The 17,048-nt window shown below is 32.8% G+C and overlaps 6 protein-coding genes across 9 annotated transcripts in view; 2 read left to right on the forward strand and 4 right to left on the reverse strand.

Moving 5' to 3' along the window:
* Positions 1-81: 81 nt before the first annotated feature.
* On the reverse strand, positions 82-3,829 carry LOC119631712 (apyrase). 2 transcript variants are annotated; one of them, XM_038024159.1, is made up of 3 exons: positions 3,817-3,829; positions 1,287-2,631; positions 82-1,217 (listed from the first exon to the last, which is right to left on the reverse strand). In XM_038024159.1, exons 2-3 carry the CDS (start codon positions 2,255-2,257, stop codon positions 920-922), a joined length of 1,269 nt encoding a protein of 422 aa, XP_037880087.1. In that variant the 5' UTR covers positions 2,258-2,631; positions 3,817-3,829; the 3' UTR covers positions 82-919. The 2 variants fall into 2 exon arrangements, with proteins under 2 accessions (XP_037880087.1, XP_037880086.1); XM_038024158.1 differs by lacking the exon at positions 3,817-3,829 and adding an exon at positions 2,709-3,581.
* Positions 3,607-5,178, forward strand: LOC119631713 (2-aminoethanethiol dioxygenase). Of its 2 annotated transcripts, XM_038024161.1 has the most exons (2): positions 3,607-4,544; positions 4,602-5,178. In XM_038024161.1, the coding sequence occupies exons 1-2, from the start codon at positions 3,941-3,943 to the stop codon at positions 4,871-4,873; spliced, it is 876 nt and encodes a 291-aa protein (XP_037880089.1). In that variant the 5' UTR covers positions 3,607-3,940; the 3' UTR covers positions 4,874-5,178. The 2 variants fall into 2 exon arrangements, with proteins under 2 accessions (XP_037880089.1, XP_037880088.1); XM_038024160.1 differs by having other exon boundaries at positions 3,612-5,178.
* Positions 5,179-5,533: 355 nt separating this feature from the next.
* LOC119631439 (lariat debranching enzyme) lies at positions 5,534-7,283 on the reverse strand. 2 transcript variants are annotated; one of them, XM_038023633.1, is made up of 3 exons: positions 7,018-7,278; positions 5,826-6,957; positions 5,672-5,758 (listed from the first exon to the last, which is right to left on the reverse strand). In XM_038023633.1, the coding sequence occupies exons 1-3, from the start codon at positions 7,212-7,214 to the stop codon at positions 5,753-5,755; spliced, it is 1,335 nt and encodes a 444-aa protein (XP_037879561.1). In that variant the 5' UTR covers positions 7,215-7,278; the 3' UTR covers positions 5,672-5,752. The 2 variants fall into 2 exon arrangements, with proteins under 2 accessions (XP_037879560.1, XP_037879561.1); XM_038023632.1 differs by having other exon boundaries at positions 5,534-6,957; positions 7,018-7,283.
* A 328-nt stretch (positions 7,284-7,611) lies between these two features.
* LOC119631982 lies at positions 7,612-8,686 on the reverse strand. Its single transcript, XM_038024634.1, has 2 exons — positions 8,343-8,686; positions 7,612-8,284 (listed from the first exon to the last, which is right to left on the reverse strand). The coding sequence occupies exon 2, from the start codon at positions 8,282-8,284 to the stop codon at positions 7,862-7,864; it is 423 nt and encodes a 140-aa protein (XP_037880562.1). The 5' UTR covers positions 8,343-8,686; the 3' UTR covers positions 7,612-7,861.
* A 717-nt stretch (positions 8,687-9,403) lies between these two features.
* On the reverse strand, positions 9,404-12,093 carry LOC119645340 (SUMO-activating enzyme subunit 2). The gene is made up of 4 exons (XM_038045495.1): positions 11,852-12,093; positions 11,639-11,793; positions 11,285-11,572; positions 9,404-11,218 (listed from the first exon to the last, which is right to left on the reverse strand). Exons 1-4 carry the CDS (start codon positions 11,993-11,995, stop codon positions 9,724-9,726), a joined length of 2,082 nt encoding a protein of 693 aa, XP_037901423.1. The 5' UTR covers positions 11,996-12,093; the 3' UTR covers positions 9,404-9,723.
* An 803-nt stretch (positions 12,094-12,896) lies between these two features.
* The window catches only part of LOC119631305 (phosphatidate cytidylyltransferase, photoreceptor-specific), a 10,937-nt gene continuing 6,785 nt past the window's right edge, over positions 12,897-17,048 (forward strand). The window contains exon 1 of the mRNA XM_038023388.1: positions 12,897-13,383. Coding sequence (XP_037879316.1) covers positions 13,252-13,383 — 132 coding nt within the window. The 5' untranslated portion in view covers positions 12,897-13,251. The remainder of the gene's footprint in view (positions 13,384-17,048) is intronic.

Consider the following 17,048-nt stretch of genomic DNA (forward strand, 5'->3'; position numbering starts at 1 on the left):
AAATGTAGTTGTTGAAATATTTTCATCTTTTTAAATCGAGTTTTTGGAACGATTTAAATATGAAATAAATATCTTATTTCTTGATGGCTTTCTAATGAAATTGATTAATAAATAAATTGATAAAAAAAAAATTTTTTTTTAACTTCTACCTTTGTTGATTTTCCACAAAATCACATCAAAACATTGTATTTATTTTTTCTTTCATTTATTATACACTTTCTTTTTGTAATTTGTTTGAAGTTTTAAAAATTTTGTTTTTAAATGGTCGCACTACGCTCTGTTATTCTAATACCAACCCACTGTGACAGGCTGAAAAGTAGATCACAAACCATGTCATGTGTTTGTAGTCTCCACACCTATTTTTAAACGACGAAATACCAAAAAAGCATAAAAACAAAAACGGCTGTTCAAGTTTTTGGCAGAATATATGGTTTGCGATCTTTCAATGATAGTGCGCACACTAAAGCCGACAATCTCGGTTGGGTATAAAGCTTCAAAGCTTTTTTCCAGATGGTTTATGAGAGCCTAAAATGATGTCATATCTGTTTGAAATTAGAATTTCAGTAGACGTATAACGTAACATTTAACTGCAAGCGCAAGAAATCCTACAAAATATTTACATATTTGATTAGAATGAAATTCCGAGACCCCCTCTTAACAAATCCCAGCAGAGTTCTATATATGTAACATATATAACTTTTAGGGCAACTAACATTAGCTTTACATTATGTACGTCTACTCACATTTCCTGATCAATGATAAAGATAAAAAATCACATCTTTTTTGTTCAACTTTCAACGTATACAACACGCAGATACTTGAAAATAACAAATATAATTAAATGTATAAATAAAGAAAAATCAAATATAATAAAAGCATTTCACGTTTAATACACAATTTTCAATTGTTCGCAATTTGATTAAATAAACTCGAAACCTTCATATTTGTATTCACCAACGACTTGTTGTTCAGCTAACAGAATCTTACCGTTAATATCAAAAGCTGTAATGAATGTCATAGTTTTGCCATTTAACTCATGAGAACGTAACGCAACTATGATACGATCATCGGTAGAAGGTATAAATTTGAAACTGGACACACCATGAGTTGGTTGCGTATTGCTGGCGTCCAATGGAACGGTTTCAATTCTGTTAAAATTATCATCGGCTGTTATAAGTAAATTACAGCCCATATATTCGTCACGTGTTTCGTTGTATCTAAAAAGCGCGCATAAATATGAAAGGTTTTAATTCAAAACTATAATCTGTTATTATATTTTAAAATACCGCTCTTTTGAACATCGCCTTGGGAGGAAAAACCATTTTTTGTGCACTGATGACCATACACCACTTTCGTGTATCATATAACCTGGCCAAATAATGTCAGCTGCTACTTGACGTAACCGTTTATAATTATGAGACCAGTCTACTGATAAAACCGTACCGGCTGGCGTAACGGTCTTAACATACATTGGATTGTCGTTTTCATATTCACCACCGCCAGTAGTCCATTCTTTTCCCATTGAACCCACAAACAAAACTCGATCTTTGACGGTAGCCCATTCCGATTTGAAACCTTTTGTATTGTGACCATTGCCATCCAGCAATATAATCCAAGGTGTAGCTTTGTCATTACTCAGTTCGTATATTAAACCAGTACGATCGTCAAATGTTAGCAGTCTACCATTAAATGTCACCAATTCAGATAGTTCCATTCCGCGTTCTTTTAATGAAAAACAAGATTCCAATACTTTGGGATCACCAGAATCCCATGTAATTTTGATATCATCTTTGCCGCTACTATAAGTTAAATAGCCTTTTTTGAGATAGCTACGCCAAACAGCGTTAGTACTGGCGCCTGCCACCTTAGCATTCGTATCCAAATCAGCTACCATAGCAATACGAAAGTTAAACACTCCCGGCCGGACATTTATTGGTGGCGTCAAAGGGTATGTGCTATTATAGGAACTGAATTCCTCTACAACAATAGTGTTACCAGTGTCAACGCCCCCACTACTCCGATGGTTGCTAGTCGAGCTGGCATAATTTTTTAACCAAGCCGCATCCGACGAAGATGATGAACTAAGACGCATATAATAAAACAATATGAATAAAGTAAAAACGCCGACCAGTATCAATGCAATGTGATAATTGAAACGTACGGTGCGGTTGCCAATACGATATGTGGGTGGAGTGCGCAATGCCGAACGCCAATCACGACTACTATACATTACGTTGCGCGATTGTAAAGTCTTCATTGTATGTCCACTTCTATGATGTTAAAGCTCTTGTTATGAGTACTGTTGATGAATTTTGGCGCTGGAAGTGAAGGCAAGTGCTGGCGTGGCACTATTTCTATTACTAGATAGCAGATCTTCGTCAATTGCATCGCATTTTCGAAGAGGGGAAGTATATACTAAATATAGTGCTGTTGTATAAAGTGCTTTGTTGCTTTAGAAAATAATACTTTCTGCATTTAATTAAATAAATTCTGTTCACTAATTTTGTATAGTTGATCTATTTTGATATCATCTTAACTGTTTTTTTTATTGAGATCTGCTAATTACGACAAAATATTAACACGATTATAAAACTTCGTGTTTGATAAATGAAGCTTTGTCACAATAATCAGCTGTTTGGTAAAAAAATATAAAAGAAAATCCATTGATGACGGAAAAAAGAAAAAATCAGTTGCATAATAGTATTTACATATATGACAAGTTGATATAATTCGCGATGTTCAAAATTAGTTTGAATACTTTTTATTACGCATTTATTTACGATATTATTTACTATAGCACATAAAAAAGGAGGAATGAAAAAATAAATAAGTCCTGCACATCTTTCGTGCTTGATTTTTTGCAAATATTCTCCCATGGATGATAAGAAAATTGAACCGATCTATTGCGATTTGTTGCTGCTAAAAATTGAGAAAAATAAAGAGATTTAAAGAAATTATTTGCATTGAGATAAACTATAACTAGTATTTCTGCCCAATTTGTTGACGAAAAAAATGGATACATTCCCATTTTGGAAAACGTTATTCTAAATGATAAGAAAATTGAACCGATCTATTGCGATTTGTTGCTGCTAAAAATTAAGAAAAATAAAGAGATTTAAAGAAATTATTTGCATTGGGATAAACTATAAGTAGTATTTCTGCCCAATTTGTTGACGAAAAAAATGGATATATTCCCATTTTGGAAAACGTTATTCTAAATGAAAGCTGCCGTGATTAGGACCGTCTATTGTGTTGCTGTATGAGTTTGAATAAAAGCTAAGAAAAATAGCATCGCCAGCATCCGTTTAACGAACAGCTCATTGCACTGCACCTTCAACACTACACATTCTAAGTTTTACCATTTGGCTGTTCATAAATTATATAAATTTTTTGGATTTGTAAATTTACACAATCTGCGGTTTGTGATTTGGACACAAGCTCGTATCATCTCGTTCGAAAACGGATATCTAAAAACCTCTAGAGCCAGAGCTTACGCCCCTAATAGAAAAAATGGGGAAAAAATTAAAGTAAACCGCTATACTTTATTTATATATATGTATATTATTTTTCCGCTTTATTAATTGTATTTTGCTTCAAAAAAATCAATTTTTAATGAAACTTCGCTTTATTATTATTGCACTTCATAAACTGTTATCTAAACATATGCTAGCCATATAAAATAAAAATAAGAACGCACGCAATTAATACGCCAACTTGCTGTGCCGCACACAGAACGCGTAACGCAATAATTGTGTTCGCAGTTTAGTCGCCAACAACACTTGTTTAACATCAAAACAAAGCAATATTTGAACTTACATTCTATTGTTTTTTTTTTTCAAATGCCATAAATTATTAATAAATCATAAAAGAAATTTTTTGTGCCTAACTATGCTACTTCAAAGAGAAAAATTCTATTTGTTAAAGATTAAAACATAATTTTATGACTCAACAGCTTTGGGCCTTATCAATAAACATCTGTTTGTTTCAATTCCATTATATCATTGAAATCAAATTGAATGTAAAAAAAAATCGACCGCAGAATATAAAAGGCAATTGGCAGGTCGGCGTATTTAAAACGAAAATGTCTGCGCTCTTTGTGAATATATTACGGCAGGCTTTGAAAACGTTCGATCGTACAAATCAAGCAACATTCGTTAGTAATTTCAATTTGTTGAAGCAATTGACAGATCAATTGACGTATCGTGATATACATCTAAATCGCGAGGAGCTACTTAATGATGAGAAATATGAAAAACCGGAAAATGCTCCGTGCACATTCATGCACATTTTTGAGAATGATACCGTCTCTATGAGTGTATTCGTTATGCGAGGCAATTATACAATGCCATTGCACGATCATCCTTGCATGCATGGAATACTTAAGGTACTACATGGCCACTTGGAGATACAATCCTACACGCAGAGACTGAAAGATAATGAAACAGTTCTTTATCAACCGGATGCAAAAGAAGTACAAGTCCAAAAAGAAGAGGCCCGTTTAGTTGATACACAAATGGAATGCGTGGTGTTAACGCCTCGAAAACGTAACTATCACGAAATAACGGCTGTAAATGGGGTAGCAGCGTTCTTTGATATTTTAGCTCCACCATACGATGCCGATATACCTGATTATGGTCCAAGAAAATGTAATTTTTACCAAACATGCGATATAACGAAAAAAAGATGTACAACAACGCCCGGTGAAACAAAAGACGATGAAGTTGTTTATCTGGAGCGCATATCCACGCCAGTAACATACTATTGTGATACCAAGGAGGCCGATGAAGCGGTGTTCGTGTGTTGCCAAGAAGCTTACAGTTCAAGTAGTTTAGAAGACAATGGCAAGAAAGAGGAAGAAAACCAAAAACTATAAATTGAATAAAATCGATTCTTAATTGTGTATATATTTCAACCAATGCAATGTAATGCAATACAGAAAAGCCGACGTGAATTCTGAAAAATGTATGTCATTGTTTGATTTGTGTTTATGTATGTATGTATGTATGTATGTATGTGTATATACTGATTGATTGAATTGATAGCTGACCAGTAATTAAGAATTAAATTATTAAACCAATAGTAAAAGTTTTTATCAATTTAAAGAATTTCACAGACTTAATGTATCCCCGCATATACACGAATAAAAATAGGAATAATAAAAATTTCATTTATTGTAAACAAGTTAGTAATAAATAGTGAGGAAAATGCCTTTTACTTTATTATCATCGGAAACAGCAAACATTTGCTCGCCTGCCTGTTTTTTAACATGATTAAGCATACTTTCGATTCATCATCCAACTGTTGAAATAAATGAACACAAGTGGTTTCGCCTTGAAAATGTCTGAACTTTTTAATCACCATTAATTAGTTTTTAGTTAAAATCACATAAACAACTATTCGTCCGTATTTGTTTAAAAATATACATTCGTGATAAACACTATTTATTAGCTAAAAGTTTTAAACGTTTTTTTTCCTTTTGTTTTATGCCAAAGTACAAAATCTTAAATACCAAAGAAAAACACAAATTATTTACCTTACGTGTTCACAGCACAATTTTCATCTTCATCTGTTTTGCTTTGGTAAATATCCTGGTTACGTCTTCTAAATTTTTTTAATGGGGGTTTTGGGGAATTGATATGCAATATTGGTAATTCCTGTGGAGTAATCCCGCAATCATGAGTATCAGCTTCCTGCTCAACCTTGTCGTCACTGTCACTTGATAATTCATCGGCTTTTGTGATAGCGTTGCTCTCTATTGCTTTGGGTTTAGGTAAATTTAAACCTATTGACGAACTACCCACACTTCTACGTTTTAAAGGGCTTACCATTGAGGCATTAGACGTATTCAAACTTGATAGCTCGTCAGCTATTGAACTGGAATCGTTAAGATTTGTCTCGAACGTTCCATCTAAAGTGCTTGAATGGCTCAATTCGTGGCCTCCAATCAGCATAGCCAAGGTTAAGGGATCATCAATACCTAGAGTATCACAGAATTGCAGCGATTGCGGATTAATTTGAGATTTCGGCTGCACATGTTGACTGGTTTTAAAATTTCTTTTAGGATCATAAGGTTCGACGGTACGGCAAAAGTTTTCGGGTATTTTTAAGACATTTTCAAATTTCTTAAGCACTTCTGACATTTCTTCATCGGTGGGTGTAAAATTATAACGTTCTCCTGTATTACCTTTTTCATTGGGCAAATAATAATAGCTATCGCGTGTATTCGTTAAATGATTTGTTAGATATAATATCGTTAACCACTCAAGATCATATTCAAAATGTAATTGGACCTCATCATCAGTATGATTTGCAGATTCAATATCTATTATTTGTAAAAATCGTCGACGTGGCAAACATTTATCCAAGGCTAAAAACTTCGTGCAACGTCCTTCAGCTTGTTCTGACTTCTCCTTTTCGCCGGCCGACATATTTAACTTTTTCATATGTGTTACAAGCGCGGCAAATTTGCAATGCATATGGGCTGCAAACCAATATGATGGTTGCAATATATTTAATAAATTTTCGTACGGTGGACTTCCCAATTTTCCATTTTCCATATCCTCCCGTAAGTAGGGTTTAAAACGAGCCAAACTCTCTTGATTACCATGTTTGTAAATGCCGCGTGGCCAATCATGAGATATAATTATATCCACATTACCCGATAATTGTTTTAAACGAAACACCTCAAGTTGACGAACGTGATACACCGACCGTTTAGTACTTTCCGTATATGGTGAGAACTCGAAGCGTCCTTTCAAATAATCGTGACTCTTGTAAATACCCGATATGCCGGCTAGACGTATTCCATTTACTTGTACTACACCGGCATAACCCAAATAGTAAATATTAGGGGCTACCCAACCACCATATGGTAATTCTTGCAAATAATTCGATGCCTCATGATTGCCGCCAATAAATATGGTCAGCATTGGTGCTTGCAGCTCGCCACTGTAATACCTAAAATGCAAATTCAAATAACGCTCGGAAAATCTTATATACGATATTATTTGTATTTACTTGTAAAATGTACAAATATCTTGATATTTTTTTGCCACCGCCATTGTTTGTAAATCATCCAAATTGCGTGTAGATTGAAAATCCCCACAGCAAAGTAATAGATCAACTTTGATATTTTCTTTCTGCTCAATTTCTTTTATGGTTTCATAGATTTTCTCTAGTTCGCCATGGGCACAACCCTCAATAGCGATTTTCATATTTAAATAGTTTTTTGATTTTTTAAATTCTTCAAATATATTATTGCATTAAGCAAAATTTTCCAGCACAATTATTATTCTCTTCTTCTTCTTCATCTCTTTCCAAACAACGCTACGTAAGAGAAATACACAAAACAGAGTGTTTACAAACATATTATTTATTTCAATTTTTCATGCTCATACATTAGGCATATGTTTAAAGAATATTTTAAATATTTAAAGAACAATTTAAATCCACTTAGTTATATTGTCTTGTAAGTGTAAGCAACGTGATATCTATTGATACTAGCTTTTGAGCGTATAAAGTTCTGTTGCTTTCACTATAATCCATTACGAAAACTTCGCAGAATTGCAAAACCTCCTCGCATTTAACAAATTTTGTACGAGTCTTATTTTTTGAGAGCCATAGGTATTTAAATTTTATTTCCAATCATCGCTTTTAAATTTCACACGACTGCTGCTCCTGCATTAACTCAAAGAAAAAAGAGGAAGCAATTTTTAGGTGAAATTTTGTATTTCCAAAATTACTACATATCGCCAAGTTTCCATTTAAAAGAATTAAACCTTTCGGTCCTAAGAAAAGCCTTTTATAGGCTTTTATTCTTTATATCTGACACATCACAATAAAAAAGGCTATCATTCCTGTCTTAATAAGGTCTTATCTTCGACTGTGTAGCATGTGTTAGAATCCACGTTTTGTAGTCACGCTTCTTCATAGACATTTGTTTATGACGTGGATGAGTTGGGCATATGTTGTATAATCTCTGTTGCCGCATTACGAAATAACAATCCTTGCATCGCCGTTTTACGCGACCCTTCACCTTAAACCCAGCTAGATGATTTAATAATGTTGTAACAGGCATTAAAAGACGTTGCATATTCCCCAAAACTGGTATTTGCAGGTTGGTGGACTGTGCAGTGGTGGGTATAGATGAAAAATATGATGTCGATCTGGGCTGCAAAAGACTAGCCATGCCATGAAATTTCCTATTAGCTATGGGTACATTTTCGATCAACCGCTTGACGGTGCCTTTTATTAAGTTCGTGCAAATTCTCGGTGCTAAAGACATCTATGGTTTAAGTATAAATATATGAATTTAATAAAGCACAATACTCAATTCAATTTACTTTATTTCCTTTAATATGCTGGATTACGGTGTTATTAATTATAAATAGGCTTTGATACCAGCTGTCTTATTCTGCGTTGTATTTTCCCGTAATGGAACAAAATGTTTTGAATAACATTATATTAAATAAAACTTCGCAAAGAATTTGTTTTGGTTTTATTTCTACACCAACCGCTGAAAAGGTAAAAAATGTTCTTTTGCCGTTCTCGATAAAGCAGCCTACGTAGAAAATATTCGAAAAGATGTACTTTTTTAAAACCTTGTAGTAATATGGCGGCACCCGCACTCATGAAATTTATACTGACTACGTAGAATTACAATGCAGATTAATAAGAGAGACAGAGAAGATAGACATATATATTGCGTGCATTTAAATGAGTGTGCTTACGCACACCTTGTAACCTATTTTCTTAGTAGATTATGTATGTGTATTTTTTGTAGTAATGCGATCTTGTTACTTAATTTAGTCCATTATCGTACAGTCGAAGTCCTTTTAATTTTTTTTTTATTTATTGCAAAAATTCGTGCATTTGTATTCTATTCCATTGTGTATAAAGCATATTAAAATTTGTGCCCTCTTATGCTCTTGTTCGTTTTTACCATTTATTCTTTGACACACCGGTCTCAAATTTGGACAAAAAGTTTAATAAAAATTTTTATCTGAATAATGAAAGTAAGTTTATTCTTAGTTGCAAACATTGTTTATGCCACGATAGTACAGAAAAAAATTCACCGGTAAACATTTATTTTCTCATGTCCTGTCCAGTTATATGTACACATGATCTAATCATTAAAATATTACAAAAAAAATCATGTTATTTTTGAGAAAGATAATTTTTAGCACTGAGAGAAGAAATGCCGATGAAAATAGTTACGTTATCAAGTAGTAGTTGTTACATACATACCGAAATATGGCCCAAATTTGAAAATAGGAAAAACCTTGGGTAGTTTTTTTATCAAATTTTAATTAAGAAAGGAATTTTAATTATGAAAATAATGAAAAGTATATTTTTCAGTACTTTTGGAATTTTAATATTCACTGATATTGTCAGGAAAAATAATTCTTGCAAATGAATGGAACCTTTTCTATGTTCATGCAAACTCTTTGAGAAGTAAAACGATATATCATTTGTAAATGCAAAAAGTAATGATGAATAAAAAAGTGTGGTATTTAGTAATAGTAGAGCGATTCATATAAATAACTATTTAGGCGCGAACACTTCAATGATTACATGATGCTGATTCATTACTTTTTCAATTCTTTATTTCTGTTTGTGTCAGAAATGTTACAAACGATATTTTATGAAAAAAAAAAAAAAAACTTTTCACTTACTGTCTACATACGTTTTTATGGGATGAAAATGAATAAACAAACGATTAATTCAATCGATATTAATAATATTTTCGCTACCGTGATTTGATTGTGGCTCAGCGACTCGAATGCGTTTAATTTTGGTTGGGCCGAGTTCCTCGTCTGAGTCGAGTATTTCGGTGACGTCATCGTCAATAATATCTACGACTGTAGTTTTACGTTTGACCGTTGGCATGGGTTCATCTTGGTTAGATAATGTTATACGCAGCATATTTGTGTTTTTAGTTACCATTTCCGTTTCTGAAGTTTGTACACAAACATCCTTAGTCTGACCTTTAACGCATTCATCTTCTTCCTCGACTATGCATAAATCATCATCATCGCTAAATTCGATGGTTTGATTTAAACGAGTTTTTTTTGATGTAGAAGGGCCGTCTGCCATATTTTCTTTTTTATTCGATACAGTTTCCTCTTTTGGCTTAAGTTGATCTTTATTAGCTACAACTTCAAATAGGGGACATTCACGTTCGGCGTCAGTATGTATAATGATTATATTAAGTTCATAGTTCTGGAAAAAATCATCACATTTCAAAATGACGCCGTCAACGATGTCCAATTCATTCAGAAATTTCTCCTCATTGCATTCGGTTTCTGCTTCTTCCGACGAGATGACAACTACACCTTTGCTGTCGATAAGTACGTCAGGATTAATCATATTGATTGTTTTTTTGAGAACCTCATCGCGCAATTCTTTAATACGCATGCGTTTAGTGTCGACGCGTAAATGAATAGCTGGCTCAGCGGCACAAACATAGCAATTAGGATTTGGAGTCGAAAGAACCTTCTCAGGTACGAGCAATTGCTGCCGGGGATTTTGACGCAAACGCATATACACCGATTTACATTTATTAAAATCCTTTAGTAAAATTTTAATTGTTTGAAGGACTACAATACCAGCTGTAATCGCATTCGTGGTAGCTATAGCAGGAATTATGTTTCCAGCCATTGATTTCACTTCAAACCGTGATTTACGCGCAATTTCAAAAATATAAGCACGCACACTTGCACAAGCAGCGACAAAATCCATGGCTGGTTGGTCGTCTTTATCCCAAACCAGAAAGTCACCCTCCACTAAGTTTTCCACATTGGTACGCAACTTCTTGAGACAATCCTCGAAAACTGCGGCACACTCTGCCAATGACCATATTTTATGATACTGACGCATGAATTGATGCTCGCAATTCGCCTTATCTTGTCTTAATAACGCATTATTCCATTGAATGGGTCTTGGCGGTTTACGGGTCTTCCAAAGATTCGACATAGATAACAAATACTTGATGTCGTCGTTAAAAAATTTGTTAAATAAGGTTTCGGGATCATAATTATTATCTTTGGCCCACTGCCTTGTATTAACTCGCACTACATTACCCGCTTGGGATACATCATCACCACTTGCCTGCGCGCCTCCACCATCATTATGCGAATTGGGTGATTCACCCTGAGCTTCGGGATCAGCTACATCAGGTGAAATATCTTCATCGTCATCAGTTTCGCCAAAAAGTTGACTAAAATGTAAATTATTAATGAATTAATAAATGATTTAAAAAAAGGTCACTTTTTTATTTTCTTACTTAAAAAGATGTTTAGCCCATACTATGCAATGAATTAGTTCAGATGGGGTATTGCGTATAGTGCAGCCAGGAAAACTTTTTTGAGTTGCTTTCGGTGTACACTCGTAACATTGTGTTAAGCCTTTTTTAATCATTTCTACTTGGCCATTATAACCGGCTGTACCACTCTCAATCAAGGGCACATGTGCATTTAAACACATACGATTGACGTGATTACGAGCTGCCCTATTATCTAAAGCATTAAGCACTACATCAAAATTTTGAAAGAAATTCACGCCGTAATCCGTCCTAAAATATAAATATATTTCAAACATTATTGACTTAATTTTTTTTTTTAATTTCATACTATCGTACCCTATAATGCTGTCATGATAGGCTTTGATTTTCACATCCGGATTAAATTGTAAGGCACTTTCACGTGCTACTTGAGCTTTTGATTTGCCGACGTGCTCACGATGAAATAAAAATTGACGATTCAAATTACTTAAATCGATTGTATCCAAATCAATCTACATGTATATGAAAGAGTATGATGACAAATCTAAATGGTTTTGAATAGCTACTCACAATCTCAATATATGGAAATCCGGAAAGAACCAAATTCTTTAATATTTCGCAACCTATACCACCTGCGCCCACTACCAATAATTTAGAACTTTTAATCTTTTCTTGCAAAGTTGTAGGAAAAACACCATTTATGGATGCAGCCATCTTAATGTTACTCTCTTGTTGATCTTATGGTTAAGTAATTCCTAAATGAAACTTATAAAAATCGGTGTGCGCAAATTATATGCAGACAAAAAATAAAAGACGCCACCGGTTCAGAGTTGCTACTACTTTTGAACTTATTTTTTCATAAATTTAAGACTAACAGTGTTGCCAACTTTTTTAGATTTAAAAATGCGCAAATCTTATTTAGATATAATAAGTTCTTGAAAGATTTCAGCGACGACGTTTGGATAAACATTAATAACATTGTTAACTTCTATGCTCTAATGTGATACAGTTCAATAACAGATTGTAGTCAATACTACAATTGTAGTCAATACTACAATCTGTTAAAATTTCCGTTCTTATTAAGCAAAACTGCGATAATTCGTCTTCTTTGATTATTGGGATTTGTTTAGAACCCAAGGTCCAAAGTTAGATAAGCTTGTTTTTGGAGCTCTTCAGAAATTCGGTAGGATGTTGTAAATTTGGAAAGTGACTATTAAAAAGTTGACCATTGCCATTTGTGTTTAGTTGTGATATACAGTTTAAACTGTATTTAAAAAAATTGACAGCCAGAATTCATATACTCATTTTATTCTCATATAGAGAAAGATTAGCCATCACCTAATGCAATTTCCGTTATAAGACTCTACAATTTTTAAACCATCTATTAAGAGTATATATTTACCCAATTTTTTTGTTGTTCCAACATGAGCAATTGTATAATTTTACCTTTCATCAATTTCCATATTTATATTGTAATTGAGTTACTTTATTAAAAACAGTAGTTTTAAGCATGAAAACGCCAAGTTGACATTATTTAAATATTATATGCTGGTGTGTTTATCGGTACAATTCTGTAAAAATAGTTCGTATGTCTGGCAGACTGCCGTGAAGATTGGAAAATAATTCAATTATAATCAAAAAGAAAAAAAAAAGAGAAAGAAAAATCAATTGCTTTTCAAATAAATTAACTTGAATCTATCGGAGAAAGATATTGGAAAATAAGCACGGAAAACCATATTTAATAAATTAATTGAAAAAATTTAGCTGTAAACAACCACCGATGCATAAAGTTTGAGGCGGCGCATAAGATGAGAAATTCTTAAAGCAAAACAGTTGTACACAAATTGGAGATAAAAGGAAAATCGTTCTCCTTTTAAGTATCTACAGAATTGAAAATAATATTGGAGTTTCCAAGAGCGACTTGCGAAAAGCATAAAATTTTTTTTTATTTTTATTAATATAATAACACTATGGCTGAAATTCGACGTCGAAAACAAGAAGCTGGAGGAGATGAAGATGCGGCATGTATGGGTCCATCTATATCACCTTCAATAACTGAAGCTGAAAAACGAAATTCATCAGCGGCTGATTCCTCAGATCATGTAAGTCCATTATTGAATCAGTTTTTTGTTGAAAAGAGTTTGCAGCACAATAATAATGGAATTTGTATAAATCCATATAATGGAATTTATAAAAAATGCAAAATATATATGTATGCTTAAATCACAGATATATATATATATATATATATATATATCTATGTATAAATTTCTGTTTCATTTGAATAATTTTAACCATGAGAAGAATGTTTGTAGCTTATTTTCAATTAATACTATTTAAGTGAAAAACAGCAAGCTTGTATGTATGCATACATTTACGTACATACATATATGTTCACTTGTTCCATAGTCCATCAGCGTGTCTATTATTGTAACTTGTATAAAGATATATAAACAAAGCGCGAGATATATTTGAATATCAAAGAAAGAAGGAAAACAAAGTGAGGAAAAAAGAAAATTCACAACGCATAACTAACAAATCCAATTAGCTTAGCAGTTGTTCAAAACCAATTGTTATATTACTGAACGAATAAAGATGTTCATATGTATGCATAGGTAAATATGGTAAGAAAATATATTTAATATATATGCTTGGCATAACGAAAACTTTCAACCCCCCTTCGGTTAGTTTATATAGCTAACATCTACTTTAACTAATAGTTACTTGGAATTTGAGAAAATTTTTTGATTATTGACTTTTCTTTCAATTGATTGTATGAAATATTCTTATCTTGATGATTTCTAAATTTTTTCATTTCCTTTCCTAAGGCGACTAAAATCTACTGCTTAACAACATTTTTTTTTACACTCACTTCTCCTAATTCGTACCACTTGAAAAATCTTTGTTATTCGCTAGCATTCTTTCGCTTTACTAAACATACAAACCAAGAAAGCTTGTATATACCACTTGAAAAGAATTTATTAATATCCGTGCCCAGGTTATGCGCGACCTTTGATTGGAAACCGAAATCAAATTTCTCTCACTCGATATATGGATCGTATGTCATATATGGTATATATTTGATAGCACATTTTAATATTTTAATATTTAAATAAATTTAAATATTTCTTCATTCTGTACACAATATGTGGTATTTCATTAATTATGAACGATTTGTTTGGCTTTCAAACAAAAACCAAGAATCGACTAAATTACAAAAGCATGAATGGACTTAACTGATTTTCATAGTTAAGCTGAAAAGAGTTATAAGGAAAAAATTGTAATCTTCTAGACGACAATTTTGGACTCGTTTTCGAACGGATGACCAAAAAGAGAAAAAGTTATGAAGAATAGTAAGCTTTGCTTACGAATTTTAACTACATAGCTTGTAATCTTTTGTAATTTCCACCGACATTTTTTTAATACACATGAACAATGTTAATCAATTTCTTGACTATTATTTTCTATATTTCCTATGTCTCTACGATAAGTGATGAAGGACGAATGCATCAATATTAACTGTAAAATTGAATGGAAATTGTCATTTCATGAGTGAGAAGCTTTCAGTAGCTTTGATGTTTAACTTAAGCATAAAGTATTGAAATCCTTCTAACACGATTTATATTTTTAATAACTGCAGACGTGACCGTCCGGTTTGCTCGTCCTTGTGGCGTTTAGCTAAAAGAAGAGAAAATCAAAAATTAATTTTTCAACTTTTTTACAAAGCAATCACATTCACACGAAACGATAGTAACAACTTAGTTTATCTATTCAATAAGATTGGGTAAAACTTTGTGGCGATAATGGTCGTGGACAGGTATTAGTCTGAAACTTGGTAGAAAGTTACTTTCAAGCTATTTAAAAATTCTCTGCCCAAAAATATAGAATCGAAATGTTTTCCATTAGACAAATGGCACGCCCACCATTAATAACAAACCATATAATATTTGATTTCATATATTGGCTGCAGCTTTAATAGATATGAATGCATTTTCTATTTTAAAAATACTTTCAAAATTTTATTCATAATAACTCTGATGGAATTCGATTTATATTATTCATATTATATAAATAAAATAACTGGTCACCTTACATATTATTTCTGCAATTCATTTTTTACGACCACGATTAATGATAAGAAGTTTATTGCTCTGCCGCCAACTCCTATGAAAACGTGTTTATAGTTTCGTCTATTCATGCAGAATTTTTTCTTTCGCTCCGTGTTTCTAAAGTAAAACGAAAACATTAAATATTTATTTATTTATTGAAAATATATGTCATATCGTTATTCCCGTATGAGGAAATCAAACTTTTATTTCTGTAATCTATTTATGGCTATTGATTTCGTTCTAATTGAAAGTCAAAAATAGGAAGTATTCAGTCGTGATCGAATCTTTTATACCCATCACCGTTCTCCTAAAAAAGACAAAGATAGTAAAAGAACTAAGTTTTCATACTCTTTAATAGATAGAATGGACCCGGCTGATTTTTGCTATTTTTAAAATAAAAGTTTTTGTCAAATAGGCGTGCGGGCGTTGTAGACGTGTCCTTCGAGAAGCTTAACTCACTTTTAAATTCCTTAGCCAATTTGTGGGCAATAATCTTGATTTTCGTTAACGCGACAATGTTTACCACAAATACTATACTATACAGTTGCGCACACAGGCAGATAAACAGACGGACATGTTTAGTCATTCCGACTTTGAAAATGGCCAAGAATTTATATCCTTTGAAGTTTTTGATGATGGTTTGTTTCTATGCCTTAAAAAGTTATTGAAAAAATAAATTAATTTCGATACATTATAATGTTGGGTAGGGGTAGACAATTTTTCCCAATTTTATGTAAGTCGCTCGTCCAGCATCGCTCATAGAATATATGTTCAAATATTTGCGGATTTGTCTGATTTAGTTTATGAGTAATGGGCAAAAAACCCAGAAATTTTTTATTTCTTTTGAAAAGAGATTTGTTCTCAGTTTACGTGGTGTTGTGGGCGTGTCCTTTAATCGATTTAGCCCATTTGAAATCCCCCACTTTCGTGCAACAGCTTCCAATATTCCTGCCAGGAGAAGGCTTACAAAAAACATTATACAGACATGCTTAGATCGGCTTAAAATTTGATAACTGATCAAGGATATATATATTTTGTGATGTCTCTGATGCTTCCTTGTGCATATAACGTTACAAACGTTTTGACAAAATGAATATAACCCCTCATCGTTCGGTAACGGGCATACAGATAGATATAGCATAGTGATAGGAACGAAGAGGAAAGAAAGTCGTTTTGTGTCAATTTTATGATTGTATTATAATTTTTCCCGCGCTCTAACAAAAACGATATCTGCAACTGAAGCAGTAAAAACTGGAATGGATGCTCAGCTAAGTTTAATTTAACCAAACCAAATGCGATAATTAATTTCTTTAATATTTAATCCAACTTTGATTAAAATTAATGAGTAAGATCATCGTTAATCTAAGCTTGATATTCTTGCATAAATGTATTCTCTCTCTCTCTCTCTCTCTCTCTGTATCGTTCACTTACCGTAGCTAATAAAATTTAATGTATGCTTGAACGTTTAGCTATTTCTACATTGATTGCAACTCAATTGGATTTGTTTGCTGACCCATTAAATAATAAAATAAGAAAATTATAGCTGACAAGTGGCGAAGCATGCATACTCTCGATATCTCATATGACCTATAACGGATAGGAAAACTTTATTCTTCTTGGAATAGGGTGATTTTGAATACGTAAGCAAACGGACCTTA

Source organism: Glossina fuscipes, unplaced genomic scaffold (genome assembly GCF_014805625.2).
Source record: "Glossina fuscipes isolate IAEA_lab_2018 unplaced genomic scaffold, Yale_Gfus_2 1, whole genome shotgun sequence".
Classification (NCBI taxonomy): domain Eukaryota; kingdom Metazoa; phylum Arthropoda; class Insecta; order Diptera; family Glossinidae; genus Glossina; species Glossina fuscipes.